Genomic DNA, 27,315 nt, shown 5'->3' with positions numbered 1-27,315 from the left:
AAGAGAGTGAAAGGTCTGTCATTTCTACTTAGTGTCTCGCGCGTATTTATAGACAGAAAGTGGTTAAAGTCACATGCTTTATATCAGATAAACAGAATAGAATCAGGGAAGGAAATGTGATAGAACTGATGGCGTGATGAGGGATATGTCATCGATCTGGTGGGGTAAAGAGGGGTAAGCGGTTTGGAGGGGTAAATCATGTTCGCATTTCTTTTCTTCTTCTTCTTCTTCTTATGTTGAATAAGAGGATACCTTCACCTAATGTAGCATTGGTCCAAATTCTAACAGAAAGGCTATTCAATTTAGCAAGGGATATCTGTCACTACCGCAGAGGCCGTCTAAACGCAACAACAATCCAGGATATCATGATGTATTTATGCCTTACCTAATTTGAGATAGAAGATAAATAGCTTGAACTAGCCCGGATCCTTGAGGTCCCTGAAGAGGGTGAAAATGAGCAGATTTCAGCTAGTATAGAAGGTATTAATCCTATTAGTGACACTGAGGAAGGTGACGGGGAAGCGAGGGTATCTATACGGGCAGGGAAGAGACGAAATAGTGTTTTAACTGATCATAAGAGTGAAGAAAGTGAAGATAATAGTGGTATACCCTTAATAAGTCAAACACGTCACTCTGGAAGGGCAAGGAAGGTACCAAAGATCTATGATAGGTTCGAAATTAGTAAATAATACATTCTTTTGGTTCTTTTTATCTTATCTTTTAAGCTTAATTAAAGACTTTATTATGTAGAATTTTACCGCTCGAATACCTAGAATACTGTATAAATTGCATAAATTATGTCTCTTAGTATCGTGGGCCGCCAAGAGGCCCATGGGCCGGCCCGTCCATGGACAGAATAAGCCAGCCGTCCATGGACAAAAGTTCCGGCCCATGGGCCATGTCAATGTCTAGTAAAGAGGGGTAAGCGGTTTGGAGGGGTAAATCATGTTCGCATTTCTTTTCTTCTTCTTCTTCTTCTTCTTATATTAAATAAGAGGATACCTTCACCTAATGTAGCATTGGTCCAAATTCCAACAGTTTGAGATTACCGTCGTAGGATTCAGGGGTTAACACTAGTGTCCAGTTTCATTTTTATCCACCACCGAGCATTTCCCAGCGATAGGGTTTTCCTAACAGCCATCCAGTGTACATCCGTAGCGTGAAGGATATATATCCACATACACCATAAGTGAAGCCCCAGGACGCACCATTGCCGACCAGTATTTCATCCGCAATCAAGAATAGGGGGTTGCCATTTGTCGCCAGTGCGAGTCTAGTAGTCAAAAACCGGCTCAAAGGATAGGCTTATATAAGTAGTATTGATATATATTATATTTTTCCCTATCCCAATCTATCCTCTAGATTATAAAAGTAAAGACTATTTATTTTAAGCTATTTAATTAGATTTAATATAGAGGTTTAAAGTTGCGATCCCGAGACGGGTATATTTGGTCCAAAGTTCCTAAAGGGGTTAGCGTTTGGTCCAAAATTCCCAAAGCGGACGTGGTCCAAAATGCAGGAGTGACCTTATGTATTTCGGACAAAGCTATTCTCCTGCATTTCGGACCAAGCTTGTTAGACCACGCAGTAGTCTCCAGGTCAGGATGGGTAAGCGAGGTAGACACCTTCATATGCGTGTAATACAATGTAGTGGATTGTAAGATAAACTGAACGCTGGCCCTTCTAAGGTCCAGCGGGGCTTCACTTAAATACAGACTGGCCCGGCTGCGGGCGGTGAAGCCCAACAACATGATACTGCCATGGCATCTAAGTATGCCTCAGGCCGTAGTTGGTATCGTCAGTCAGTGGTCCTGACGCCCTCATGGGACCGGCGGTCAGGGTCAGTAAGGTTGGACCCTGACCCTCGGAGCTGCGGGTGGTGGTTCCTGATCTTGGACCCGCGGGGCGAGTGAGTGCTAGGTCTAGCCTATGGCACACCCACTCCTTTTAGGTGCACTGACTAAGGCACGACTAGGGCGTTTCTCACTACAGTACACAGTCCCCTAAGAAGTCAATTATTAGGGGACCGTGTACCCGAAGTGGTGTGGGTATGTTATCGGATTATTATTTCTTATGCCAAAAAGCGCTTTTCCTAGAAGCAAAGAGTAAAAGTAATTGTTTTTTGCTAAGATATGAGGTGGTAGAATATCGCGTTTACTATAGTTTTTGGACATAGCCCTTAGGTTAGCCACTCGCTTACGAATTACGTTAGAGCATATCTTGCGAGAGATTGACAAAGACAGTTTGTCTTAACGTAATCCATAAGCCATCCGCCTTAGCAAGCCATCAGCCACCAACCAAACACCGTAGTGATTGCGATGAATTACATCTCCAAAGATTCACCACTCATGATTTAATTTGAGGCTATAATATGATATTATATTCTACTACACTTACCTTTCAGTGTCCTATTATATAAGAAGCGTTACGTTATCATAAAAGCTCGCTACTGATACCGTTGTATAATATTTAGTAATTTTTAGTAGTTTTCAGTAATTTTCAGTGAAGCGGTGTAATATTTGATTACTTTTTTCTAGGTTGATATAGCTTACTTTGGGCTTAGGGTAGCTGGGATTATTGATATAAGTCTGAACTATTAATGGTTATTGAGATATAGAGACGTGATTTATCGCAATTACTATGGTGTTTGGGGGATGGCGGATGGCTTGTGGATTACTTTAATAGGGGTTTGAAACCTAGTATCGTTCTCTGCCGAGGCGTCTGACTAGATAACTACTTAAGTATTTTTTGCCTGGGAGTATAGAGCCTTATATTTGCAAGGAAGCGAAATGGGCGGAGACATTACCCAAATGGACAACCCTAGTTGTCGCAGTACTCCACGTAAATTGGGGTAGTGGGCAGACATCATAGGGTCAGTATCGAGTGATCCGAATTTGCCATTATATAGGGCGCTTGGCACCTGTTTTATTGTCGTAAATTTCACCGAACGGTTTGGACATACTAAGCGGTACTGGTACAGGGTTTCAAACAAGGGAAGCGGCCCCAAACGGTAGCGGCCTGGGCACACTAAGCAGGAAATATAGTAGAAAGTTCTAATAAAGACGTCACTGGAATTCAGCTCAGAATGTCTTTGCTTAAGCAGGGCAGAGAAAAATATTGCTGCTGGTATTGGGGGTCACGGAGTATTAGGAAGTGCACGGACATTAAGACGGGTGGGGATCAATAGCTAATAATATCTGATAAATACAATTCTCCTTTCAGGCCCCCCAGGCCCGAGCCCGAGCCTCAGCCCCGAATAGGTCGTATAGACAAGCCTCGTCCTTAGTTCCTCGCTAAGCATTCGGAGTCTACACCAATTAAGAAGGAATTTATCAAAGTTATCACAGCTCCGTGCGTAGGGCTTTTTAGCCCCAGCAAGCTCCTTAGCATCCATATCGTCTATAAAAGGTAGGCATAATCCATATTCAGAGTCTCTGAACGCGCTCAATCAATCATTCATAATTACTCTTACCTGGTCCACTTGAAACTCGCAATGCCATCCTTTAAGAGTCTTCTGCTCATAGCCCTCTCCCTTGCGGCCACTACAACGGCCTGCCCACAGGGCTGGGAGGGCAAGGACGATCAATGCTGCTTCGGCTTTGAGCAAGACTCGGCCGACGGCAATTATTGCTGCGTTGGCGGCAAAATGGGTGACATCTTTGCTACAACAAGCAGCAGTAGTGTTTCATGCTTCGCACAGATTCCTATGACCGCGAGCGATTATTCGCAACAGGTCTCTTCGGCATCATCGAAGTATCAAGCAGGTGCTACCACAACTCCTGCTACCAACGTGGCGACTTCTACAAGCTCGGGTTCTGCAGCTGCCACCGCCAATGCAGCTATACCGATTGCCACAGCTCAAGAAATAGTGCTGGGCGGTGCCGCAGTCATTGCCGGTCTTTTTGTGCTCTGATTAGGAAGGGGTTGAGTTGGCAAGATGTTATTGGATGGCCGTCCGCCACAGGAGCCAGGGGGCTGGTTGGAGCATTTCGAGTTGTGATATGTTCTGTTGACATCATTGACAATAAGGGCTCCAAGTTATCCCTGGAAAGTAATCACAATTGGCAGAAGCCATAGAAAAACAATATTATCTTAGGATACCAAGTTTTACTCTCTACCGCATAGGCATAGCCTTCTGTATTATGACTATTGGGTGTAAGACGAAGGAGCAAAATATGACAGTCAAGAAAAATAGGGAAAGTAGGCGAGCGATCTTTGCTAAATCATCAGAACTACCAAGCGATCCTATATGATTCTATAGGATATAACGGTATTACAGGCAGTAGTAGTAGTAGTAGATTTCATTTACCCGTGACCCGTCACAAGGATGAACACTGGATTGAGGTATAAGTGTGATTTGATCTATATAGAAAGATCCACCTATTATAGTTGCAGCTGGTCTTCCTGTTGCTTAGCGGATACGGATCTATATAAACCACGTGACCTGGGGTCCAACTCCTAAAGCGATATATAGACTACAACAATGATACTTGTGACGTGCACTGCGCACGCTGTGGCCCTGAAATGATGAAAATGAAGGGTAGGGATGAGAAATTCAGGAAAAAGAGACGTTGCTTTGCTTCACGGACACTTTATAGTGCAAGTACGACTATGTAAAAAAAAGTTGGAATTAGGCGTGGGCACAACCCACTCCGAGCAGAAAGATTATACCGTGATCATAAAACCAAGTGGTATCACTTCAAAGAACCGTGGCAGAAAGGCAAAGACAGGCGAAATAAACAACCCCAGCCCCAACACCTAACGACGCAATTATTTCCTTTGTCCGGTCTGTAGCACCTCGACACGCCTGCTGTTGTGCCAAGTCGCTAGTTTAGCACTACACTGGCCGCAGTAATGGTTAACATCCTTAAGCGAGGACATCAAGTAAGGAATGCATCCGAGACAGCAGCAGCAACAGAGGACAGCAGCCCAACCACTATTAAGACGTTAGTATCGTACATCACATTTGATCGACCGGCGCAATTGACCAGTCGATTGGTTTTGTATTAAAATCAGGGCTTCAACTCACTGTGTCGTCGTTCCACTAACCGCTTCAATTCGCGTCATTTCGCGTTTTCCGCAGCATGGACAATCCACCGGACACGGTACTGATAAAAGTGCGTGTAAAGGTGTAGCTGTGGTATAGCCAGTCGCCTGGCCATGTGGTGTATAGTACGCGCCCGGTTGTTCTTGAATCTGGGGAGTTATTTGATTAGGGTACGTTTTGACATCCGACGGCGAGTTCACCAGACACTGCCCAACACCGGGTCCGTTGATATGATCGGGGTGCGGCTGTCCATGGTATACCCTGGCAGATTCGTCGATGTGGACGGGAGTGGGTGCATTATAGTCGCCGTGCAGCGGAGGCTTCTCGGAGTGAGCGCCTGTGGCTTCGGAGGGAGCTGGCTGGATGCTTTTTGAGCCGGTGATGGGGCTCACGGGGCTGGTGCCCGAGTACAGAGGTGCTGCGAAAGGAGTGAGACCTAGGTTTAAGTTAGAGATAGTCATTCGAAGAATCGGAGAATTGTGGGGACTGACCTCCGCTGTTCTGGTTATTGGTCTGGTTATGCTCGGCCATAATGAGTGTTTTTTCTGGTCACAGGATTGTAACAAAGAGTAGGTCGCGAAAACACTGGGCAAAGCGAGGGGGCGAGGTTTTCATTCGATAGCGAGATTGGGGGGGTCTACACTTTCATCACGAGTGGGTTATAAATAAGGCGCCCCAATTCGATCGTCAAGACTGATGCCCCTTCAAATCTAGCTGTATAGGGTGTCTGTGAGTAGTGCACTGCCCTATCTCGTATTCCGTAAGGACCCCGTGTGGATTTCGACGTGCCGTTCTACCTGAGCCCCCAATAGTATAGCTAATCTTCAACCCTGAGACGTCTTCTCGTTCAAGGATCATTGCTTATTTCTCAAAATCATGGCGTAGCCTCGTTAGGTAGCTGTCCGTGAGAGGAGGCTATGCACTGACTGGGGCTCGGTTCGTGCCAAGACTGTATTACCGGGTATGGCTTCAGGCTTGGTAGTGAAGCTAAATAATCTAATCGAAATTGACGGACTGAAAGGAAGCTAACAGCCAATTTCCAAGGCTTGACTCACGCCTCGCCAAGGCTCCTGAAGAAAATCAATTCGGCGAGTACTCCCTACCAGCGGCAGAAGCCGGGCATCGCACCCTCGCACCCCTTCAGCCCTTCAGCCCTTCAGCCCTTCAGCCCTTCAGCTTATGGACCCACATAAGCTGCGGCACATCCGCAAATGCGGAGTGACCGAGCCAACCTTGGTGCACGGTTCGCGAGTGGGTCAATAGTCGATCAGCAGAGCCGTTGGGGACTGAAAAAGTTGGTGGTCAAGGTCCATTGAGACTTTAAAATAATACCGCCATTTGTGTCAATTTTTCTTCGTTATTTCGCTTTCTCTCCTGTCTTCCCGTAGCGATCGCTAACTAACTGGATCATTCCCTCGTATTGAATACTAATGCGAGCTTGGCAGACTTATGCCTATCTAAGAAATACGCATGTTGGCAAACTTCAAAGGCGGCAGACCTAAAGCTTCATACGACAATCTGGATAACTTCCTAGCTCGCCAATAGCTTAAAGATTTATAGTACCGGGCTGAGATAGCCAGGGAAAGGGCATCCCTACTGTTGGCCGTGTAGGGAGGCGGATACCACGAAGCTTTTCGTGGCGCGGGGTACGCTTTTGTAGATGCTTCCCCACCACGGACCGTATGTCTATCCGACCAAGGAAGGCTTGATCGGATAAAGAAAGAAAAGAATAAGATAGAGTGCAAAGGGCTTATGCACTCTAAATGAGCACAATCCACAATCCTCAAACAAAGGACTAAGAAGAAGGTCTTTCTAAGCAGATAGAAAGGGATAGTAGAATATTTGAAGAAAGTGAAAGGTCTATCATTTCTACTTAGTGTCTCGCGTGTATTTATAGACAGAAAGTGGTCAAAGTCACATGCTTTATATCAGATAAACAGAATAGAATCAGTGAAGGAAATGTGATAGAACTGATGGCGTGATGCGGGATATGTCATCGATCTGGTGGGGTAAAGAGGGGTAAGCGGTTTGGAGGGGTAAATCATGTTCGCATCTCTTTCTTTTCTTCTTCTTCTTATGTTGAATAAGAGGATACCTTCACCTAATGTAGCATTGGTCCAAATTCCAACGGTAAATAATACATTGTTTTGGCTCTTTTTTATCTTATCTTTCAAGCTTAATTAAAGACTTTATTATCTAGAATCTTACCGCTCGAATACCTAAAATACTGTATAAATTGCATAAATTATGTCTCTTAGTATCGTGGGCCGCCAAGAGGCCATGGGCCATGTCAATGTCTACTACTAGATGCGGTTGAAATTTGGCGAAATTATAAATTGAAAATTGAATTAAATCTGGCTAAAATTTGACTGAAATCGCTACATGAAAATGTAAACGTAATAACTCTGGAATGTAAATGTAATGCGGTCGGTTAGGAAACCCTAACACCATATAAATTGATGCTGACTAAAATGTAATGCGCCGCATTACAATTACCCTCATGGGATAGGGGGTAGATGTAGGGGGAAAGAAGGCCGGGATCGGTGAAGTATCTATGAACAAGCTGAGAGGTTTCGTGGGGGGTGGAAGTACGAAGATGTCAGTCTCCTTTTGTTTTCGCGATGGAAGGTCAATACCACCGAATCCTGTTGACGGAATTCGAGATACATTCACGAAGTCGCCGTCCAACGAGATCTTCTCAGTGAAAGACTAGCAACTAGCCACCATTAGGGGGCTGGCGTTATATGATACCGCACGAGACAAATGACGTAGAAAGATGATGTTTGATGAGGGGCCTGTGAAACATTTGAGACTTAGTATGAGCCTCTCCTATTTTGCATGCTGCATTGGAGGGTTGTTCTTCCCCAGCAAAGAATGCAGTCATACCAAAAATTCCGCAGTTTTCTTCATCTGCAAAAACCACAGTGCCCCTCGCATCCACCGAATCTTCAATGTCTGCGATATTAGATAAGGCTTCTGTTTGGGCTGATTCTAGCGGTGTACCGAGCCTATTCTTATCGGCAACGTCATGAACAAAATGCATAAATAAGTAAATACATATTTCTAAATAATTAATTTTTAATTTTTATTGACTTATTTTTATTAATTAATTGTATATATATAAGAAGAAACTTGATGAGACAAGTCAGAGATATGAGCCCTGACGGTGCGCAAACTCTCTTCCAGGGTATTAATCCGGGACTATAACTTCTGCAGATGGCTTTTTTTATTTATTCTTCATCACTACACCGGTGGTAAAATGCTTTGGAGTGCTGCGAACGAGTTGATCAGGGAACCGAAACATACTCCGTTTTGACAATTACGTTGGTCGATGCGCTGGATGACGTGTAGGTGCATTCCAATTGTAAATGATTGCACGCGGCATACGTGGGGCGAGAACCATCACACTGCTTTCGCTGATGCCAAGCGGCCAAGCACCTGTAGAATACCTTAGATTGTCGAGTGCGACATGCACCACAAGCGAATGAAATTCGTCTTCGTCGGCGTTTAATAGCGCAGCTAGGTGTAATCGGATTGTCATCATTATCGTGAGCAAATTCCGTCTATTATGGGGGCTCCATATCTGTTATCAAACGTCGCTGCCATAGGGAATCAAAAAGCGAAAAGCGAGCGTCGACTTCCTCGGAAGAGGGGGACAACCGGGGAGCAACCGGGGAACAACCGGGGAAGGACCGGGCAGTCATGTGACCCCTTCCAAGTAAACCCAATGCTGCTCAAGATTAGTTATAAAGACATACACGCCCGCACATGATTTATTCTATTGTCAAAGAATATAAGGAAGATATTACATCTGTTGATCATTCAGTTGGAAGTATAACAAGCTAGTGACTTTATTGGTCGTTCATCTCCAATTCGCTACAGGAGAGTGATAGCTGATCCGGTACGCCCAATCAACCGATTCTCGCGTATCGACCTAGACTCCATTGCTACAAACGTAATATCAGAAAATCAAGAAATCGAAAGTGAACCATGGCGTTTTCCCATACCCATTGGGGCTGTGGCTTGTAATCCGTCATCAAGAGTTTGGGGTGGCCACCCATCCTCGGTACCCCGGTCCTATTGAAAGCCCCAATTTGCAAGCGTGTCTTCGTAATCATAGCCACCGGGGCCCCGGGATACTGTCCCAGCTCCGGGATATTGTAGCCGAGCTGAAGTGGAGAAAACCGGGGCCCCTTAACTACGTAGCCCTAGTCGGTCCGTTCACTCCTATTTAAAACAGTCAAACAATCTCTCGTTCTGTCACACCGAAGTCTCCATATCTAAAGAATCATCAAAATGCATCCCACAGGAGTGCATCTCATTCCTCCCCCAACGGACCACAAACATGACCCCCTCCGTTGGCCACGTTGGTTAAAAATATCGGTCGTGCTCACGACATCTCTAACCAACTTTGTGTCCAACATGGCAGGCGCTGGTCCTTCTGTGGCTATAGGGAACTTTATGCAGGACTTTCATAGGTCCCAGGGCCAAGTGACTCAACTGTTGACGGTATGGATCCTCTAACAACTATTTGTGCCTTGTGGTCCTCGGAACGCGACCGGCTAAGATGATCCCATCAGTTCAACTTTCTTCTCCTTGGTATTGGCAACATGTTCTGGGTTCCAATCGCCTTGAAATTTGGCAAGAGAACATCACTTTTGGTAGCAATGACCTTGCAGATGGGCGCTCTGATTTGGTGTGCGCTCGCCAAAGGCTTCGATAGCTTGCTCGCTGCCCGAATCGTACTTGGTTTTGCTGCTGCCGCTGGGGAGGTAAAAAACTAATGGCTAAAAAGCGCACCTTTACCTCTCTCCCTTTTCCCTCCCTCCACCCAGCTCTCCTACCTACACGATCTATCTTTGCTGATGAATCTCTTTCAGAGCATTGTTCCCGAGATAGTCGCAGATCTCTTCTTCCTCCATGAACGGGCCACCATGATGTCCATGTGAGTGCGGCTTGAATAGTATTCCACTTGACATGGTATCTGATCTGGCCATCCCTTCTTTAGATATGTTATCTTGATATCCTGTGGGACTGCTGTTGGTCCTCTCGTTGCAGGCTTTATGGTTCAGTATACTGCACAAACTTGGAGGAGTTACTTTTGGCTCTGTGTCGGCTTGGCCGCTGCCAACCTGGTCCTCCTATTCTTCTTTTGCCCAGAAAGCAACTTTCGCCGACCCGATTGCGAACTTGACACCCAGATGGAACTTCAACACGCCATCGACGATGAGGAGTTGGCTGGAAAATTGAGTTCCAGTTTTGTCGAAAACGTTTCTGGAGGCAACTTGGGGTACACTATTCATCTCTTGCCACTCAAGGAACGCCTTAACTTGGTTCGATACGATACCAGCATAAGTCTCTTGAGAACCTTTGTCGAGCCCCTTCGATTATTGCGCCATCCATCCGTCCTGTGGACTATTTATGCTTACGGATGCTCCCTGAGCCCGCAGATTATCATGATGTACGTTTCTTGTTTAGTCATTCTTCGGTCAAAATACTTACACCACTTACCTTTCAGATTTACCATGTCCACGCTCCTTACACCTCCACCATATGATTTCTCATCCACGGATATAGGGCTTATGGAGATAGCTGCGATAATAGGCTTTTTGGTAGCCTGCTTCGGTGGCGGGTATCTTTCCGATAAAATCACCGGATATATTATTAGAAAAAACCGCTGCGTGACTAGACCTGAGCAACGCCTCGTCTCGTTGCTTCCTGGAATGTTCATTGCCCCAGCAGGGTGTATAGTACTTGCCTTCGCGTGTCAAGAGAAGCTCAGTTGGGTTGCGATAGCCTTTGGATTCGCAATGGGTAAGTAGCTTATCTTCATCATTCTTTTTGCACTTCATCTTGTAGGTACTAACAAAAAGCAGTCTCATTTGGAGAAGTCTACACACCAAACATCGCTCTTACCTATGTGGTTCATCGCCATCAGAAGCATGCCGCACAGTGCCTCGTTCTCATCAATATCTTTAAGAACATTCTCGCTTTCATATTCTTGTACGAAGCCGTCCCTTGGGTCACTTCTCAGGGCTTCACTCAGGTTTATATGATCATGTTCATGTTAAACATGCTTACCTTGGCCCTGGCTGTGCCACTCTACTTCTACGGACCTCGGGAGCGGGAATGAACTACGACGGGTCTTTGATATGATTTTCTTGCATCCTTCCGAAATTCCGCTGTTCCAGCGAGAGGAGCTCAGAGGTCATTTCTAGGGAGACGCCCTCTTCGTATAGCACTCTTATAGCACATACATGGGATGCCAATACAATGTACCGGGCAAACTTCCTTTCGCTTTTGTTATCGGACTTTGTGACTTTTGCTTGTATTTCGTTCGATTTAACAAAGCTATCGCTTCAATGTTCGGTGTCATCTTCTCCGCAATCAAGGTATGAGAACAACCTTAAAGTCTCTCTATTACCTAAAGCCGATGGTTGGGACAGGGCTTTCGAACCCATATTTCTTGTTGTGGCTTGTTGTGGCTTTTATGATAAGTACCATTTGTAAAACATTGTGTAGAATTCTTCTGGTTAAATTAATTGAAATATCTCGTTCTCTCAACATATTACTTGGATGAAATCCCCACTTCAGATTTTATCTCGCTTGAGATCCGGGGGTGGTATCGGACATAGGGGAGGAGGACGGGATTAACCGGGGATAGATAGGAACCATATGTCATTTAAATCATATATTATTCATCGTTGACGATAAGTAAGTATAAGTTTAACCAATGATCTATACAAACAGTCAACCTCTACCCCTTATCTCCTGCTTTTGCTGCATCGCATTTTCAATCCCGCTCTACCGCCATCATGCCTGTCCCTCCCCAGCTGGAGTACAGCTTCACTTTACATGTCGACTTAGATCATCCTCTTGAAATTGGCTCTACTGTCTCCGGAGACAGAAGATTCATCCCCATTACCGACGGCAGTATATCCGGGCCTAAGTTGAACGGCAAGATCATACCAAATTCGGGAGGTGACTGGAACACGGTGCGTTCAGATGACGTGGTGCATCTCTATGCACGATACTCGATCCAAGCCGATGATGGAACCATGATCGGCATTATCAACGAAGGCTACGGCCGAGCCAGTCAGAAGGCCATGAAGTTCGTATTTGAAGACGCGGATCCCTCCTCCACGTCAATGGCAAATGGGGGCAAGGACTGGTACACGCGCACCAATCCTAGATTTGAAGTTTTCCACAGAGAACAAGGATATATCTACTTGATATCTATGAATTTGGCTTTTTTGGTCCAAAGAGAAAGTATAACGGATAGATCTTCCGGTAGCAATCAAGATCGAGCGCGGAAAAAGCTCCGACTGCTCGACTATCATGACGCCTATTACGCTGCCTTCCTTTGTAGGACGCTCTGACCCAACTTTTGGATGATTTGTGGATATGATCCCAGCGTGGACAGACTTTTCTCCCGGTCTAACCTAGGCATACCTACCCTTGCTAACTCAATGGGTTTTCGACCACCATTTGCTATGCATCCTTAACTCCCCCTTCATTGCGGGCATCTTCCGCCTTGCTATAACTTTATAGTTCTCCCCAGGTTCTTCAAAAACATTGGTCCTCCCATTAGAAAATCCACTCCGTCTCCAAGACGATTCTAGAAGACATTTGCAGCGTGCCGTAATGGAGTTTCTGGAATTTATATTTGTCCATACATAACCCCATTGACGTCCTGTCGGATTTACTTAGAACCATAAAGCAAGCCTTCAGCGACGTTCCGGGGATTGAGATCAAATGACAGGAGTAACCCGGCTCTCCCGAAAGATCCGAGACCTCGGAGATCAAGGAGGATATTCCCCACAGTGGCTTGCCAAACTTTGTCCCACTGAGAATTCTCAATTTTTGGGCCAAAGTCAGTGGTCACACTTGCTTTTCTTTGATTTTCCCATCCTTCGATTGAGAGTTCTTCAACTGGGGCTCAACGGCGAAACAGAACGTCGATGTCAACTTCGACTCTTTCGCTGATTTCCATATCTAGTCTCAATAGTGGTCGAAATTGAGCTCGTGATTTTCGCTAGAATCGAATGTGTTACCACTGGCCGGCTGTACTGTGACCTATTAAAAGATGCCGCCCAACAAGGCTACTCGGAAGATTGCACACATTATGAGTACATGATGGAGTGGTGTCTCAATATAATCAAACAAGGGTCCTTCAAAGCGGCTAGCGAATCCACTGAAAGACCTTAGACCCGATTGGGACCTTGTCACCTGGGAAGGCGGGGGTTTGTATTTCGAGCAGAATAAAGACAACCGCCAAAAGACGACAATTCGATCCACTGCTATGATAATGGAAATAAAATCTCTCGGCGGCAGAGATTGTTACAAGCCAAACCACGTTTAATGACGGTATGATTGTCCAGATTCAGAGCTGAGCTGGCTGAAGTATCTTGATCATTTTCTGTAGCAAAGATGTTTTTGACCTAGCATAATTTAAGGCACGATTGCGACTTACATGCTGTTTTAATGAGTTGTGATCGTAGAGACGAACGACCTCGATCCCTCACAATATACTAGAGTCAGATTGGCATCTCTACATCATGGAGTGTTTTGCAGTAATGTTCTCGGCTTAAGTTTCCTCCAAGTATTCCTTTTGACAAATTTGTTCTACTCCGAGTTAGTCTTGGATTGTTGGCAAGTTCTCTGGTCAGCTGGGTACTTCATGCCCAGACGAAGTGGGCAAGGAGATGTTGCTGATTGCTTCGCCAGATGGATGACCGTTCCAATGTCGTAAAAGAGTTTCGTTTTTCCCTATGGTATAATCTGGTTCGAGGCATGTCCAGCATTTAAGCAAAGACAACGTTGTTTTCGCAAGGTGCCAATTTTTGAAATAAACACATCCATCTGGGTTCCAGGAACCAAGTACTTGGGAGGGGTCAAGCCAATACCGACACCTAGAGAAGAAAGTTAGAAACGGATCATTTGTTGGTTCTCGCGTCTCTTAGATGTGAAGGAAATCAAAGGTAGTTGGTTTGGCGCACTTACCACCGGGAGTCCCAGTCATGATGACACTGCCTTTCTGCAGGGTAGTACCCTGAGACAAGTATGAAATCAGATACTTGCAATCGAATAGAAGATCGGAGACACCCTCTTCTTGACGGACTTCACCATCAATAATGGTCTTCAGCTGTAGCTGGCTTGGGTCTGCTATTTCCGAGGCGGCTACTAGCACTGGACCGACAGGGGCGAAAGTGTTGAAGCCCTTAAAGAAGCCCCACTGCGGAACAACACCAGCGTAGGCAGGGTCTCGCTGGAGCTTTCTGGAGGAAACGTCATTTCCAGCAGTATAAGCGGCGACATAGTTCAGGGCCTCTTCCACCGGGACGTCCTTGGCATCTTTTCCAATCACGATACACTAAGGTCAAGATTGGTCAGCTTCAAAATATAAGCAATTCTAATCGATAGTGTATAACGAACCAACTCTCCTTCGTAGTCGGCCTGGTCGTTTTGCGCAATCTTAGGGTTCACCACAGGTTCACCATGGTCTTGAATAGTGGTGGTGGGTTTGAAGAAAATGAAGGGGAACGTGGGGGGCTTGCGTCCTGACTCTTTGACTATAATGGGGTTTCAAACATCAGCAGATTCCTTAGGAAAGGAATAACAGCGAAAATAGTCCATCCAGTCTATTCATACTGTGTTTGGCATAGTTCAGACCAACGCAGCGCAAGATAGGCACATCGCTCTGGGCCAATGGCGACAGGATTTTCTTGACCAATGCCGTCTCCGCTGACAATTTGGTCTTGCCTGTGACATCGTAAATATCATCTCCGACAAGCACCTTAGCTTCAATCTACATCCAAGATCGATCTCTTTGTTCTTGGGCAACAAAGGCTCTCCGCGTAGGATACGGCCATCAATGGCCTCGAAGCGAATTAGACGTTTCCAGGTAAGAGACATGATTGAGTTAGAGGATAGAATTGAAGGATAAAAAGTGAAGTGAGGGGGTTGTTTTCAATATTTTAATAGGAACGGAATGACGAGTCCCATGAGGGGTGGAGGAGCGGGGAAAGGCCGGGATCGACCCCGTAGTTCCCGGTGGCGACAGATCTCCGGCAACAGCAATGCAGACATATGCGTCCAGGCACAGAAAACAAATTGACAAGCCCTTCACAATCTTCTTTCGAAACTAGTTATTATTGTGAAAGATAAAAAGAAAACTTGACGAAACTCCCGAAGATCCCTGAATATCTTGAGGTAAAGTGCGAAAACTAGGATGATGTGAATCGCAGTAGATTTTTAGGAATTCAGTGCCTGAGACGAAATGGCAACAATAATCCCATTTTTTCACGAATGAAGACTAAATAAGACCCGAAGGAGGAACTTCAAGAAGTAACAAGGTTTACGATTGACCCTCTCGTTCAACAGTCTGACTTTATCTATAAGAGCTAACAAAGTACTGATCCTCCTTTAATTGTCAACCCAGTTTCCGTGCAAACCAGCCCTGAGTCTGACAGGAAGTAAGATACTCGCTCGGGCCTTGTTGAAATCTCGGCAGTCTAGAAGATGCAATTCACTAGACATGGTGCGATAATTATTCACCAAGGCCAGCAAATATCCGTCGCCTTCATCTGCAGAGCCGGCCCGCGGGATAAAAACAGGTTCCTGCACCAGATGTGTGCGCCCCGGGAAGTAGACTTCTGTTTTGCCTGTGCTTCCATCGTGATGTGCCAGCGCGTTGTAGGGAGGATATCCGCCGCCCATGACCGGGCCGATTGCTGGGAAGTCCGTTCCCAAGCTGGGGTCCATGAGATCGAAGTAGCTATGGCGGTATTTCTTTCCAGAAAACCGGTCATCAATGCGATAGAATTCTGAGTTGCCATCGTGCAGAACCTTTGGTTCAGGAAGGCTTCCTTCTTGAGCTTTTGGGTCCACGGTAAAGCGTGTTAGTTGGCTATGAATCGTCATAGGATCTGGCGAGTTTCCCTGAGCATCGGGCCACCAATAGAAGACATTCTTGTCACTCAGTCCAAGATCGAAGACAATATTGCCGTCATTCTGCTCATAGGCATTGGCCGTATGGCCAGGGAATGAGTTCTTATAGGTGAACCACTATGATTTGCGTGTGAGACATTAGTAAAGCGGAAAAAATTAATTCCATAAATCCATTTACTTACCTTGACATCTGAAGACTTGGCACCGTAGCGGGGGAGTACTCCGATATAGAAGGGAGTCTCGGGGCTCCATTGCCAATGTTCTCCACCTTGCTTCATCCTTTCAAGGTCGCATAGCTGGGGAATCACAGGGAAAAGAACCTAAGACAAAGACTCTTTGTTAGATGGTGACATCATGCCAAAAACGGGTGACAAGGAGCAAAACTTACCCAGTTCTCCGTCACTGCGAAGTCATGTATCATTCCACAGACAGGGCTCACTAGCCATACAGTCTGAGTAAACTTGCCATCGGGACCAATAGTGTAATAACAAATGTCGGGAGTGCCGTCTCCCTTGGCTTCATAACCAAAACAAATCAATTCTCCAGTCACTCGATCAGTCTTTGGATGGGCAGTGAAAGTCACGCTAGGAAGCTGGCCATCAAAGGTATATAAACCCTTTGTTTCCAAAGTTTCCGGATCCATTGCATACGGAGGAGAATCCTCCTTGAGAGCTAAGAGCTGGTTATTGAAGCTGACGATATTGGTATTGGCAGTACTTCTGACAGCGAATTCTACCGCATCAGTGAACTTGTTCCGATATTTTCCTAATTGAGAATAGTTCTGATTAGCCTGCTTCCTAGAGTAGCTCAACAAGAACTATCGGTCGGAATCATCTTACCAATGAGCGCGCGACCGGCTTCCCTCTCGCGGACGAACTTCTCGGTGCGAACAAATCTTTGCTGGAAGGTCACAGACCCATTCTTGATACGGAATGCGCTGACATTTCCATCTCCGTTGAACCACTAATCATATTAGTGTCTGAGCGGTACCGAATAGAAAGCGAGCAGTAAATTTAGAGGACATACAGGATCATTTTCAATGAAAGGCGGAAGCTGAGGATCAGGCATGACACGGTAGAAAGTACCTTCGATGTCAGTGGGGATATCCCCATGCACCTCCAAGTGTTGCACCTCTCCCTCAAATCGGCATGGCTTCATGAAGTCTGAGAATTGAGGGCGGTCAGGAAAATGCTGGGGAGCTGGGGATGCCATTTTTGCCATGTAATGGAACGCTAGAAATGATTCACAAGAGGTGTGTGACCAATACGAAATGTTTTCTCAACAGTTGAAAAGGACCAAACAAGGTTGAAATACGTTTCATTTTCGCCTCTGCAAGCGTCTAGCCCCCCACGATTGGAAATAAAACTGGGGCACGGGGAGCCGGAACCCAAATCCCGGGGAATCTGGAAATACCGGGGAGACACCGGGAACAGAGATAACATAGGTGATTTCACGGATGTAATATGACAGTCTTGGTTTGCACAAACTCCCTATTCCCCACTTAGACCCAAACCGGCCCCAGCCACTTTCGCCATATCCTCCGTGGGGCAAAGTTGGCTCATCATGCACAGTCATTGAGTTGATGTGAACAGCTCCTGCCTTGATAGACTCAGACAACTTGATCGCGCGATAGTGATTACTGGAGATGATAGAGGCTGATAGGCCGTAAGTAGCCTGCTCGGCGATCTCAATGATCTCAGCTCCAGAATCAACCGTTAAGATGCCAACAACCGGTCCGAATGATTCTGTCTCGTATAATATCATTTCCTTAGTGAGGCCAGTAATAACAGTCGGGAGATAGTTCTGAGGCTAAAGTGGGGTCGATGGAACCGGGGCAGTGTAAATTTTCGCTCCTTTGGTTTGGGCATCCGCCACCAGCATCTCCAGTCTGAGTTTGGCAGCCGGTGAGATGACTGTAGACGTGCGATCGATCTTTTGTACCAAGGAGAGGATCTTAGCTTCCAGAGTAGGAGCAATGGCACTTGCGGTAATGACCGTATCCGTGGACATGCAAATTTGGCCATTCTGTTCTATGAATGAATAGATATGAGCTTTGCTTGAAAGACATCAATCCGACGGTGAAGATATTTTTCAATTACGTTCAAAAATGCACCTTTGACAATTTCTACGGCTGCCAAGTCCAGATTGGCATCCTCCAGGACAATGGTGAAATTCTTGCCTCCTAGTTCCAGCAAGACTGGCTTGAGTGCCATTGCTGCTTGGCTGGCGATGATGCGGCCAACCTGCGTAGACCCCGTAAAGTTGCACTTTTTAACCGCGCGGTGTTTGATCAAAATGTCGAAGATTTTCGGGGCATCCTCCGGGCAATGAAGAAGGAAATTGGCCACACCTGGAGGGAACTCCTCTTACGTAAGCGCCCTTTTTTCGCGAAATAATTATAGTTATCTCGACCCTTAAATACCCTCCTATTAAGGACTAACTTCCCCTTCTTCCGTAAATCCTTTATCTATATATCGTACTTCTATATCCGGTTTAGCGCCTTTTAGGTCTTGTGGGACAATAAGGGCGGTGATACCACGAGGCCGTTCGTGGCGCCAACTAGGCTTTGCGTACCCCCTTAGTGTCTTATATCGCTTTATCCAACTGGTCGGTCCAAGTTGGACAAAGGAAGACTCTTAGGATAGACTACACACTGATGTAGCCTAAACGAGAACAATTCACGCTTTAACTCGTAGAGGAATGATCACACTGACTAAGGGTTGCTTTTACCCTTTTGTATGCAAGACAAGCAAGAAAGGAACTTAGGCAGTTTCCAAAGAGAGTGAAAAGTCTGATTCTTCTACCTAGTAATTCATCGCGTATTTATAGACAAATATACCTCGGTATCATATGCTTCGGACCAAAGGAAATACCTCAAAGAGAAGTAATAGAACTGAATGGAAGCGTACAGATCATAGACAGTGATGTCATAGACAAGGCATAGTAAACGCAGATCAAGCGGGGTAGAAGCAGATAGAACAGCATAGTGAGATTCTGGAGGTGGAAAGGTGTGTATTGCTAAGTAAGTGTACGAAAGGATAGAAATATGCCTTAAGGGCGGTGCCGTATGGCAGAAAAAGTAGGGTAACGTGACCGTTCGTATCCCCATACAAGGCCGTGTTATCACAATAGAAAAGAGCCAAGAATCTAGGCGGTATTGACCGCCTATACACACCCCCTAGCGCGAGTGCCATTTACCCCTAAAGAAGGGCCATCCACCCCCCAGGAGACTGGTCCCCCCTACTCTTCTAGGGCCAAGGTCCATTTGGTCACGTGATTGTCGACCATCTTCCTCGCGCCAGGATATATAATGAATGTCCAACTAGGGTTTAGGGTTTCCTAGCCTAAACCTAGTTTTGTCCTCTTTTATGTTGAATAATAAGAGGGTAGATCCACTTATATATATTGGTCGATATTCCAACAGGTCTAGATACCGCGCTCCTAATACCGATAAGCCTACTAACGTATCTAGCGCTATTTATTATAGATTAAGTTATAGTTAGCGAGCTCCGTAAGCTCCGTATCTTCAACCGCCACTAAATAGTGAAAGCTATCTATTAATAATTGTTGGAATATCGACCAATATATATAAGTGGATCTATCCTCTTATTATTCAACATAAAAGAGGACAAACTAGGTTTAGGCTAGGAAACCCTAAACCCTAGTTGGACATTCAGTATATATCCTGGCGCGAGGAAGATGGTTGTTGTGGTCACGTGACCAAAATGGACCTTGGCCCTAGAAGAGTAGGGGGGACCTGTCAGGACCACTGACTGACGATACCAACTACGGCCTGAGGCATACTTAGATGCCATGGCAGTATCATGTTGTTGGGCTTCACCGCCCGCAGCCGGGCCAGTCTGTATTTAAGTGAAGCCCCGCTGGACCTGAGAAGGGCCAGCGTTCAGTTTATCTTACAATTCACTACATTGTATTACACGCATATGAAGGTGTCTACCTCGCTTACCCATCCTGACCTAGAGACTACTGCGTGGTCTAACAGAAACTGCCTAAGTTCCTTTCTTGCTTGTCTTGCATACAAAAGGGTAAAAGCAACCCTTAGTCAGCGTGATCATTCCTCTACAAGTTAAAGCGTGAATTGTTCTCGTTTAGGCTACATCAGTGTGTAGTCTATCCTAAGAGTCTTCCTTTGTCCAACTTGGATCGACCAGTTGGATAAAGCGATATAAGACATTAAGGGGGTACGCAAAGCCTAGTTGGCGCCACGAACGGCTTCGTGGTATCACCGCCCTTATTGTCCAACAATAACCAATGTTATCGACAAACCCACTGTGCAAACCTATTAATAATACTATATTTTGTTATTAAATATGCGAAGGATCTAAAAAATAATATTCATAAGCGTTTCGACTGAAACAGGGGTAAAAAACGGTAATAAGCTAAGAGTTATGCAAAAAAATCTGGCAGGATTAGGCCAAATAAGGCCAAAGAAGGCAGAAATATTAGAAGTGGGCAGGCCGGAGATCGAGCGGAGTGTGGTGACGGGACGCCTTGGAGCGGATATGGTGAAGGGCGGTCTTGAACCGAGATTAGGTCATTGGAGGCTGTGCGCGCACGTCCTATCGACCGCATATATGTAGTTCAGGCGGGTTCCGCCGCTTGTGACGTGGCTAGAGAAGTGCAAGAGGCACGAGCGTCTGGACTCCACTGCTTTGCGCGGGATTTGCCTCAAATTAGAGTCCGCCACCGACTGAAGCGTATAAGTGTTGGAGGTGAGTTACGTCCAAATCGATGGTTGGCGTAGATCTGGCGCCTTTCCGCGTACTATGATCTAATCCTAGGAATCAGTCTGACTCAGAAGTTGAGGCATTAGTTAGTTGGAAGAATCATGGATCTTCCCCGCCTGTATGTCACGTTGACTTAGGGTTTGAGAATATCGCAAAATCCGTTCCATCTTCTTCCACCCTTCCTCTCGTGAACCATCATCCCACATGGAAAATGCTTGATCCGCAGGAGATGTCCTTCGCGATAGGATGTCTGGCCGTGTTGCTAGCCGGTCTGATCTGTATTCCGGCTATCAAGGGTATCACTAGCCGAGTCGCCCGCAAGGCGGCCCGGGAAGACGAGCAGTCACTGGCAAGGGTTGCCTATCGTGATGACGACGGCGAGGCAACCGAGGAATCGCTGCGAGCCTTCTCGGATAAATGGCAGCGAGTTTTGATCACCCTAACCTCGATCTCCGGACTACTAGTCACGCTGGCTCTGGCCGTTCTCACAACGTTCAATGACAGCACCAACTTTGCGTCGCTCGCATGGCTGCAATTCGGTGTTTGGGTATGCTTTCAGTCCAATAAATTTGTCTCGGTGAACATAGGTCTGATTCAAATCTAGGTCTTTCTCTCCATTCAAACGGTCGTCTTTTTCACGGAGCCGCGGCCAACACGACGATTTGACCACGCCGGCTATGCACTTTGGGGCAGTTTCATCGCCGTAGCATTTCCCGGGGCACAGATTGCCCTGGCCTCTTACGACCACAAAAATAGTCCTCACATCCGCGCCTGGGTTGTTCTGCTGATCGTGCAGATTGCCTGCGCAGTCTTCCGAGGCTTGTTCTGCGCTCTCCTGCCCCGCCGACCCGACGTGTTTTTCGAGGGCCAACTTGTAGACCAGCAATTGACCGTTTCAGTACTCAGCCGATTCACATTTTCCTGGGCTAGCACTCTTCTCCAGTATGCAGTTAAAAACAGGACACTGGATATAGACAGTCTTCCGAAGCTGCCATTGCCCGTGCGCGCACACAGCCTGCGAGCCAACTTCGAGCGAGCCCTGGGATCGCGAAAGATTTGGAAAGCGATCATCTTCGCTCATTACACGTCCATTGGTCTGCAGATGAAGTGGATGCTGGCAGCCTGCTTCCTGAGTTTCGGTCCCCACGTCGCTTTGTATAGTATCTTAAACTCCATGGAAGCCCGCGGAATGGAGTCGTGGGTTGCTGCCCAATCATGGATTTGGGTCCTTGCCTTGGGAATCCTGATGCTGGCGGCTTCCAGTGTTGAGGCCTGGATGTTCTGGGTGATTTGCCATCGTCTCGGTCTTCCCATCTACGAGGAACTATCTGCCACGATCTTTGCCAAGGCTATGCGCAGGAAGGATGCTAAGCATACCAAGAAATCCAACAATGCGGCTAGAAAGCCTGACGCCTTGTCCAAGGCACTACTGGAAGAGCAGAAAGAAGAAGACGACGCCGAAGAGACTCTGAAGAAAAATCGACAGAGCGTCATCAATCTTGTTGCCGTGGACGCTAGGAGGATTGCGGACTTTGCAACCTTTAATTACCTCATCCCGCTCGCCACAATCAAGGTGCTCCTGGGCTGTGGCTTCTTGGTCAAAATTCTTGGATGGCGCAGCACAATGGCCGGTCTGGGTATTTCGGTTCTCGTCACACCACTAAATATCTACGTCGCCAAGAAGTACTCCATTGCCCAAGACCGACTGATGAAGGCCCGAGATCAAAAAATGGCCGTCGTGACGGAGGCACTTCAAGGAATCCGATATATCAAGTTCTGTGCGCTAGAGGAGCAGTGGCAGAAAAGCATTGGGGAGGTGCGGGAGACGGAGCTGACGGCTTTGTGGACCTCGTTCCTCTATGAAATCGGCCTGATCTCAATTTGGATTCTCGGGCCTGTTGGGTTGTCAGCTGTGTCTCTCACAGTCTATGCTCTGATTAATGGTGGCCTGGAGGCGCCAGTCGCTTTCACAGCCATGTCAGTCTTTGGTTCCCTGGAGCAATCGCTGGCTATTATCCCAGAACTGATAGCGGATGGTCTGGAAGCCAAAGTCAGTGCAAACCGCATTGACAAGTATATGAACACGCCTGATAAGGTCACCAACACGGTCCCTGCCGAAAATATTGCTTTTGAAAATGCCTCGGTGGCATGGCCCGCAGATCAAACAGAAGACCAGGCAGTGGATGAGGACCGATTTGCACTTCGCAGTTTGGATGTGGCTTTCCCCATGAAGGGTCTCAGTGTAGTGTCTGGTCGAACAGGGTCTGGAAAGAGTCTACTGCTTTCATGCCTTTTGGGAGAATGCGAAGTCCTTGAAGGAACTGTCAAAGTTCCCGTTCCCCCTCCTGTCAGTGATCGTTTCGATCACCTGGCAACCTCCACTAACTGGATCATTGACTCTGCCATAGCCTACGTTGCCCAGATTCCGTGGATTGAAAATGCAACGATCAAAGACAATATCCTGTTCGGGCTGCCACTCGATCCAGAGCGCTATCAGAAGGTGCTATTCGCATGTGCTCTGCAAAAAGATTTCGATATGCTTCCTGATGGCGATATGACAGATATTGGCGCCAATGGCGTCAATATGAGCGGTGGCCAGCGGTGGCGCGTATCTTTAGCTCGGGCATTGTATTCTCGCGCGGGCATTCTTATTATGGATGACTTTTTCAGCGCCTTGGATGCCCACACGGGCCGTCATGTCTATGAACATGCTCTTACTGGAGAACTTGGTCAGAATCGCACTCGGATTCTGGTCACGCATCATGTTGCTCTGTGTCTTCCTCGTACGGACTACTCGGTGCTTCTGGAAAACGGTTGTGTCAAGTACGCGGGCACGATCGATGAGCTGAAAAATTCAAATCACCTGAAAGATATCCTGCCAGAAAATATTGCGGAGGGGAACCATGTCGCCGCGGAGGGCGATGAGATTCTCAGTGACAAAGAAACGACGCTTCAGAAAGTCATCTCGAATACCTCTCGTCAGGATCCGAGTACGGCTGCGGCTGAGTCTACGAGCACCAAAGCCGCTAGGAAATTTGTTGAAGAGGAGAAGCGGGAGACTGGCAAGGTCAAGCTAGCCGTATATGCGGCTTATTTGTCCAAGGGTGGTCATTGGATTTACTGGCTGCTGGCAAGCGTGGTCTATCTCAGTGGTCTGATGCTCATGGTCGGACGAGTAAGTAGAATGCCCCTACTTAACACATCTCGCATCTAATTATTCATCCCAACAGGCGTGGTGGGTCAATATTTGGACCAGTTCTTCGTCCACCACACAAGCGTATCCTGAGCATTTCTCTGCTATTCTGCAGCATCCGATGAATGGAACAAGAACGACTCGTGGAGACGACAACCTCGCCAAGTATCTGAGCGTCTATATCGGCATTTCAGTTCTTTCTTGTGTGGTTGGAACAGCCAGATACTATTTTATGCTCAACGCCGCCCTCAAGGGCTCGAGAAACCTGTTCAAAGGGCTGATTTTTACCGTGCTTCGCGCTCCGCTCCGATGGCTCGATACCGTTCCCCTTGGACGAATTCTCAACAGATTCACTGCAGACTTCCACATGATCGACTCTCGACTGGGATACGATATTGGACTCACGATTACCAAGATCCTGGAGGTTCTCGGGGTCCTGATTGCCGGCATGCTTGTCTCGCCTGTGGTGATCATCTTTGCTGTCGCTCTGCTTTTGGTCTCCCTCAAACTGGCTCTGATCTATTTGGCTGGCGCGCGAGAGATTAAGCGGATCGAGTCGATCGCCAAGAGCCCTGTGTTTGAGCAATTTGGGTCCAGTCTGGCCGGCTTAGTGACCATCCGCGCCTACAACAAGAGTGATACCTACATTGGAATTATTTACAACAAGATCAACTGTCATGCCCAGGCCTGGTGGAATACATGGCTGTTCAACCGCTGGCTTGGCTTCCGGATGAACCTCCTTGGTGCCCTCTTCGCAACTTTCACCGCAGCCCTGGTCATTTACGTGCCCGACATCACAACCTCTTTGGCAGGATTCGCTCTTAGCTTTGCTCTGCAGTACAACTCGGCTATCTCAACGGCCGTTCGCCAGTATGCCAACACCGAGCTGAACATGAACGCTACCGAGCGTGTTATTGAGTACTCCTCCATCGAGCTTGAGAGCCAAGGCGGTGCCGATGCGCCCGCCGCCTGGCCCACAGAAGGACGGCTGGAGGTCTCCCACTTGGTGGTTGGGTATGCGCCAGGCCTGCCTCCTGTACTAGATGGACTGAGCTTCACCGTCGAGAAGAACCAGCGAATCGGCGTGGTTGGCCGAACAGGTGCGGGCAAGTCTTCATTGACTCTGGCCCTGTTCCGGTTCCTTGAAGCGCGCGAAGGCCAAATTCTCATTGACGGACTCGATGTGTCCAAGATCAAGCTTCATGATCTGCGCAGCCGGTTAGCCATTATCCCACAGGACCCGGTTTTGTTCTCCGGGACGGTGCGCTCAAACTTGGACCCGTTCGGCTACTATAGTGACAAAGACCTATACGATGCATTGGCACGCGTGCACTTGATCTCTTCTACCTCTGGCGGCGATGAGGTTCTGACTTCACGCACTGCCACGCCACGACACCCAGACAGCACCGGCGCAACGACGTCAGACACAGCTACCGCAACCGCCAATGCCAACAACAACATCTTTACATCTCTCGGCGCCACAATTTCCGAAGGCGGCCTCAATCTTTCACAAGGACAGCGGCAGCTCCTTTGTCTGGCCCGGGCTATCGTCGTCCGCCCCAAGATCATGGTGCTGGACGAAGCCACCTCTGCCGTGGACAAAGAAACTGACGTCCTGATTCAGACGTCTATCCGCGCGGAGTTCGGACGCAACGCCACCACCTTGCTGGTCATCGCCCACCGATTGAGCACGATTGCGGATTTCGACCGGATTCTTGTCCTGGATGCCGGCAAGGCGGTTGAGTTTGGCTCTCCGAAGGACTTAATGGGTGTTAAGAGCGGGGTGTTCAAGAATCTGGTGGATCACAGTGGAGAGAAAGATGTGTTGGAAAGGATGATTTTCGGCTGAAAGGGAAAAAAACATCCAAGTTTGTTGTTATGTAAAGATTCAAATTTGCGTTCAGCTTGAACGCTTCGATGAATAAAGAATAAAGTCATTGTTGCATTTTCTGCGGATTCGTTCCCTGAATGTTGATCAAGTGTAGGGTTGTGCGGGGCACCCAGCTGAGCGGGACCCAAGATTAGTCATGATTCTCTGGGTCCCGGTCAACTTTTTCTGGGTCCCGCTCGTTGCCGGTAGAAGTTGCATACCATTCTCACCACATGATACAAGTGGCCAAGACTATACAGAGGCACTATGAGGAATTGGTCGCCCAGATGCGAGCTCTCGGGCTTCGTTCCTCTCCACTGTTGAAGGGAAGCTGATCAATACGGAGTCGCTAACTGCGGACTACTAGGTGAAGAACCTGATGGCATCAGTCCTATTCTCACAGGCCTTTGAACAGCTTTGTCAGAAATTGACATCTGTTGCAACGGCAAAGAACATGATTATCGAAATTGGACCTCATTCTGGTTTTAAGGGGCCAATTAAGCAATCAGTATCCGCGCTCGGTTCTGGTAGGTACTGGGTTACTAGCGAAGGGTCAACCACAACTCGGCAACGATATGGCTCTTCGGAATTAAAAACGGAGTGCCATGGAAGAATTTGTTCTTTCATGGCACTCCACTCGCAATTCTGAAGATCTTGTTCACTGATTATTGGCTGACGAACCAATCTTTGTCCTAATCCCTCCAGCTCGAGTAGGGGCAGGAACAGACGTGTCGCATCTTCTGATTCTGGCTAGAGGTAGCTGTAGGCATAATTGTAGAGGTTTTTCTGCTGCATGTAACAATCTTTCCAAAGTTCTAGTCGCGTCTGGCATGATTTTTCGGTGGGAGGCGTTCCAGTAGTCGCGTTCTAGGCGACTTATACTCTATCGTCAAGTGTATTAGGTGCTCACTACGGTTCTTCGTGCGATCATTGGCCCGTCTTGCGTATTCCCGTGAACCCTGGTGCGTGTCCGTTAGTGGTGCACTCCATCAAAAATAAAAAGTTCCCAGGACGTTATAATCTCGACCAAATCATTGATAATTCGGTAATATCTCTACTAGTAGACTATGAACTATTATATTTATCGGTCGTATAGGTTTTTAAGCTCGGAATAAGTAGTATTTCTAGAAGGGTTAATAAAGTGGTACTCTCAACTAAAGATATTGTAGTGGTGGAACACATGGCATTGTGAATACAGTTGTGGCCTGAGTTGTCACGAATACCTTGGGCGTAAGCAATAGCATCTACATGAGGATGGAGAGAGGGGAGGATCATCTACCCAATTCATTCCAGTTGTCACCGTATTCTTTGATTCATGATGCCGTATTAAGTACATTCCATATGGCCTCAGTCGGTAAACCGTACGGCCTCATTTAGGATTGCTGCGTTCAAGATTGCCCGTATGGTCCCACGGCCTTACCAAGGACACTTGCGACCTCCCCCAGGACGACCTATACTACGTGCTGGTTGTGTGTGTGTTGTCTGTTGGTTACTGCTGTCCAGTCTG

At 47.1% G+C, this 27,315-nt stretch overlaps 8 protein-coding genes across 8 annotated transcripts; 4 read left to right on the top strand and 4 right to left on the bottom strand.

The window, feature by feature from the left end:
• Positions 1-3,493: 3,493 nt before the first annotated feature.
• Positions 3,494-3,913, top strand: N7443_010999 (uncharacterized protein; the record flags this gene model as incomplete). Its single annotated transcript, XM_056891055.1, has 1 exon — positions 3,494-3,913. The coding sequence occupies one exon, from the start codon at positions 3,494-3,496 to the stop codon at positions 3,911-3,913; it is 420 nt and encodes a 139-aa protein (XP_056737546.1).
• An 857-nt stretch (positions 3,914-4,770) lies between these two features.
• N7443_010998 (LITAF-like zinc ribbon domain-containing protein) lies at positions 4,771-5,578 on the bottom strand (the record flags this gene model as incomplete). The annotated part of the gene is made up of 3 exons (XM_056891054.1): positions 4,771-4,936; positions 5,030-5,483; positions 5,539-5,578. 3 exons carry the CDS (start codon positions 5,576-5,578, stop codon positions 4,771-4,773), a joined length of 660 nt encoding a protein of 219 aa, XP_056737545.1.
• A 3,891-nt stretch (positions 5,579-9,469) lies between these two features.
• N7443_010997 (putative MFS transporter) lies at positions 9,470-11,180 on the top strand (the record flags this gene model as incomplete). The annotated part of the gene is made up of 6 exons (XM_056891053.1): positions 9,470-9,556; positions 9,628-9,819; positions 9,928-9,992; positions 10,056-10,508; positions 10,566-10,861; positions 10,924-11,180. The coding sequence occupies 6 exons, from the start codon at positions 9,470-9,472 to the stop codon at positions 11,178-11,180; spliced, it is 1,350 nt and encodes a 449-aa protein (XP_056737544.1).
• Positions 11,181-11,862: 682 nt separating this feature from the next.
• On the top strand, positions 11,863-12,426 carry N7443_010996 (DUF3237 domain-containing protein; the record flags this gene model as incomplete). Its single annotated transcript, XM_056891052.1, has 1 exon — positions 11,863-12,426. The coding sequence occupies one exon, from the start codon at positions 11,863-11,865 to the stop codon at positions 12,424-12,426; it is 564 nt and encodes a 187-aa protein (XP_056737543.1).
• A 1,390-nt stretch (positions 12,427-13,816) lies between these two features.
• N7443_010995 (fumarylacetoacetate hydrolase family protein) lies at positions 13,817-14,962 on the bottom strand (the record flags this gene model as incomplete). The annotated part of the gene is given in 5 exon segments (XM_056891051.1): positions 13,817-13,959; positions 14,051-14,420; positions 14,483-14,619; positions 14,699-14,848; positions 14,860-14,962. 5 exon segments carry the CDS (start codon positions 14,960-14,962, stop codon positions 13,817-13,819), a joined length of 903 nt encoding a protein of 300 aa, XP_056737542.1.
• A 510-nt stretch (positions 14,963-15,472) lies between these two features.
• N7443_010994 (carotenoid oxygenase family protein) lies at positions 15,473-17,209 on the bottom strand (the record flags this gene model as incomplete). The annotated part of the gene is made up of 5 exons (XM_056891050.1): positions 15,473-16,114; positions 16,180-16,317; positions 16,386-16,762; positions 16,837-16,960; positions 17,024-17,209. 5 exons carry the CDS (start codon positions 17,207-17,209, stop codon positions 15,473-15,475), a joined length of 1,467 nt encoding a protein of 488 aa, XP_056737541.1.
• A 105-nt stretch (positions 17,210-17,314) lies between these two features.
• On the bottom strand, positions 17,315-18,007 carry N7443_010993 (uncharacterized protein; the record flags this gene model as incomplete). Its single annotated transcript, XM_056891049.1, has 2 exons — positions 17,315-17,806; positions 17,828-18,007. 2 exons carry the CDS (start codon positions 18,005-18,007, stop codon positions 17,315-17,317), a joined length of 672 nt encoding a protein of 223 aa, XP_056737540.1.
• Positions 18,008-20,956: 2,949 nt separating this feature from the next.
• On the top strand, positions 20,957-25,787 carry N7443_010992 (uncharacterized protein; the record flags this gene model as incomplete). The annotated part of the gene is made up of 3 exons (XM_056891048.1): positions 20,957-21,292; positions 21,350-23,920; positions 23,976-25,787. The coding sequence occupies 3 exons, from the start codon at positions 20,957-20,959 to the stop codon at positions 25,785-25,787; spliced, it is 4,719 nt and encodes a 1,572-aa protein (XP_056737539.1).
• Between the last annotated feature and the right edge of the window lie 1,528 nt (positions 25,788-27,315).

This window comes from Penicillium atrosanguineum (assembly GCF_028827265.1).
Source record: "Penicillium atrosanguineum strain IBT 20685 chromosome Unknown utg000008l_segment0_segment0, whole genome shotgun sequence".
NCBI lineage: Eukaryota > Fungi > Ascomycota > Eurotiomycetes > Eurotiales > Aspergillaceae > Penicillium > Penicillium atrosanguineum.
Note: the sequence above shows the minus strand (reverse complement) of the source record. Positions and strands in the feature narration are given on the sequence as shown.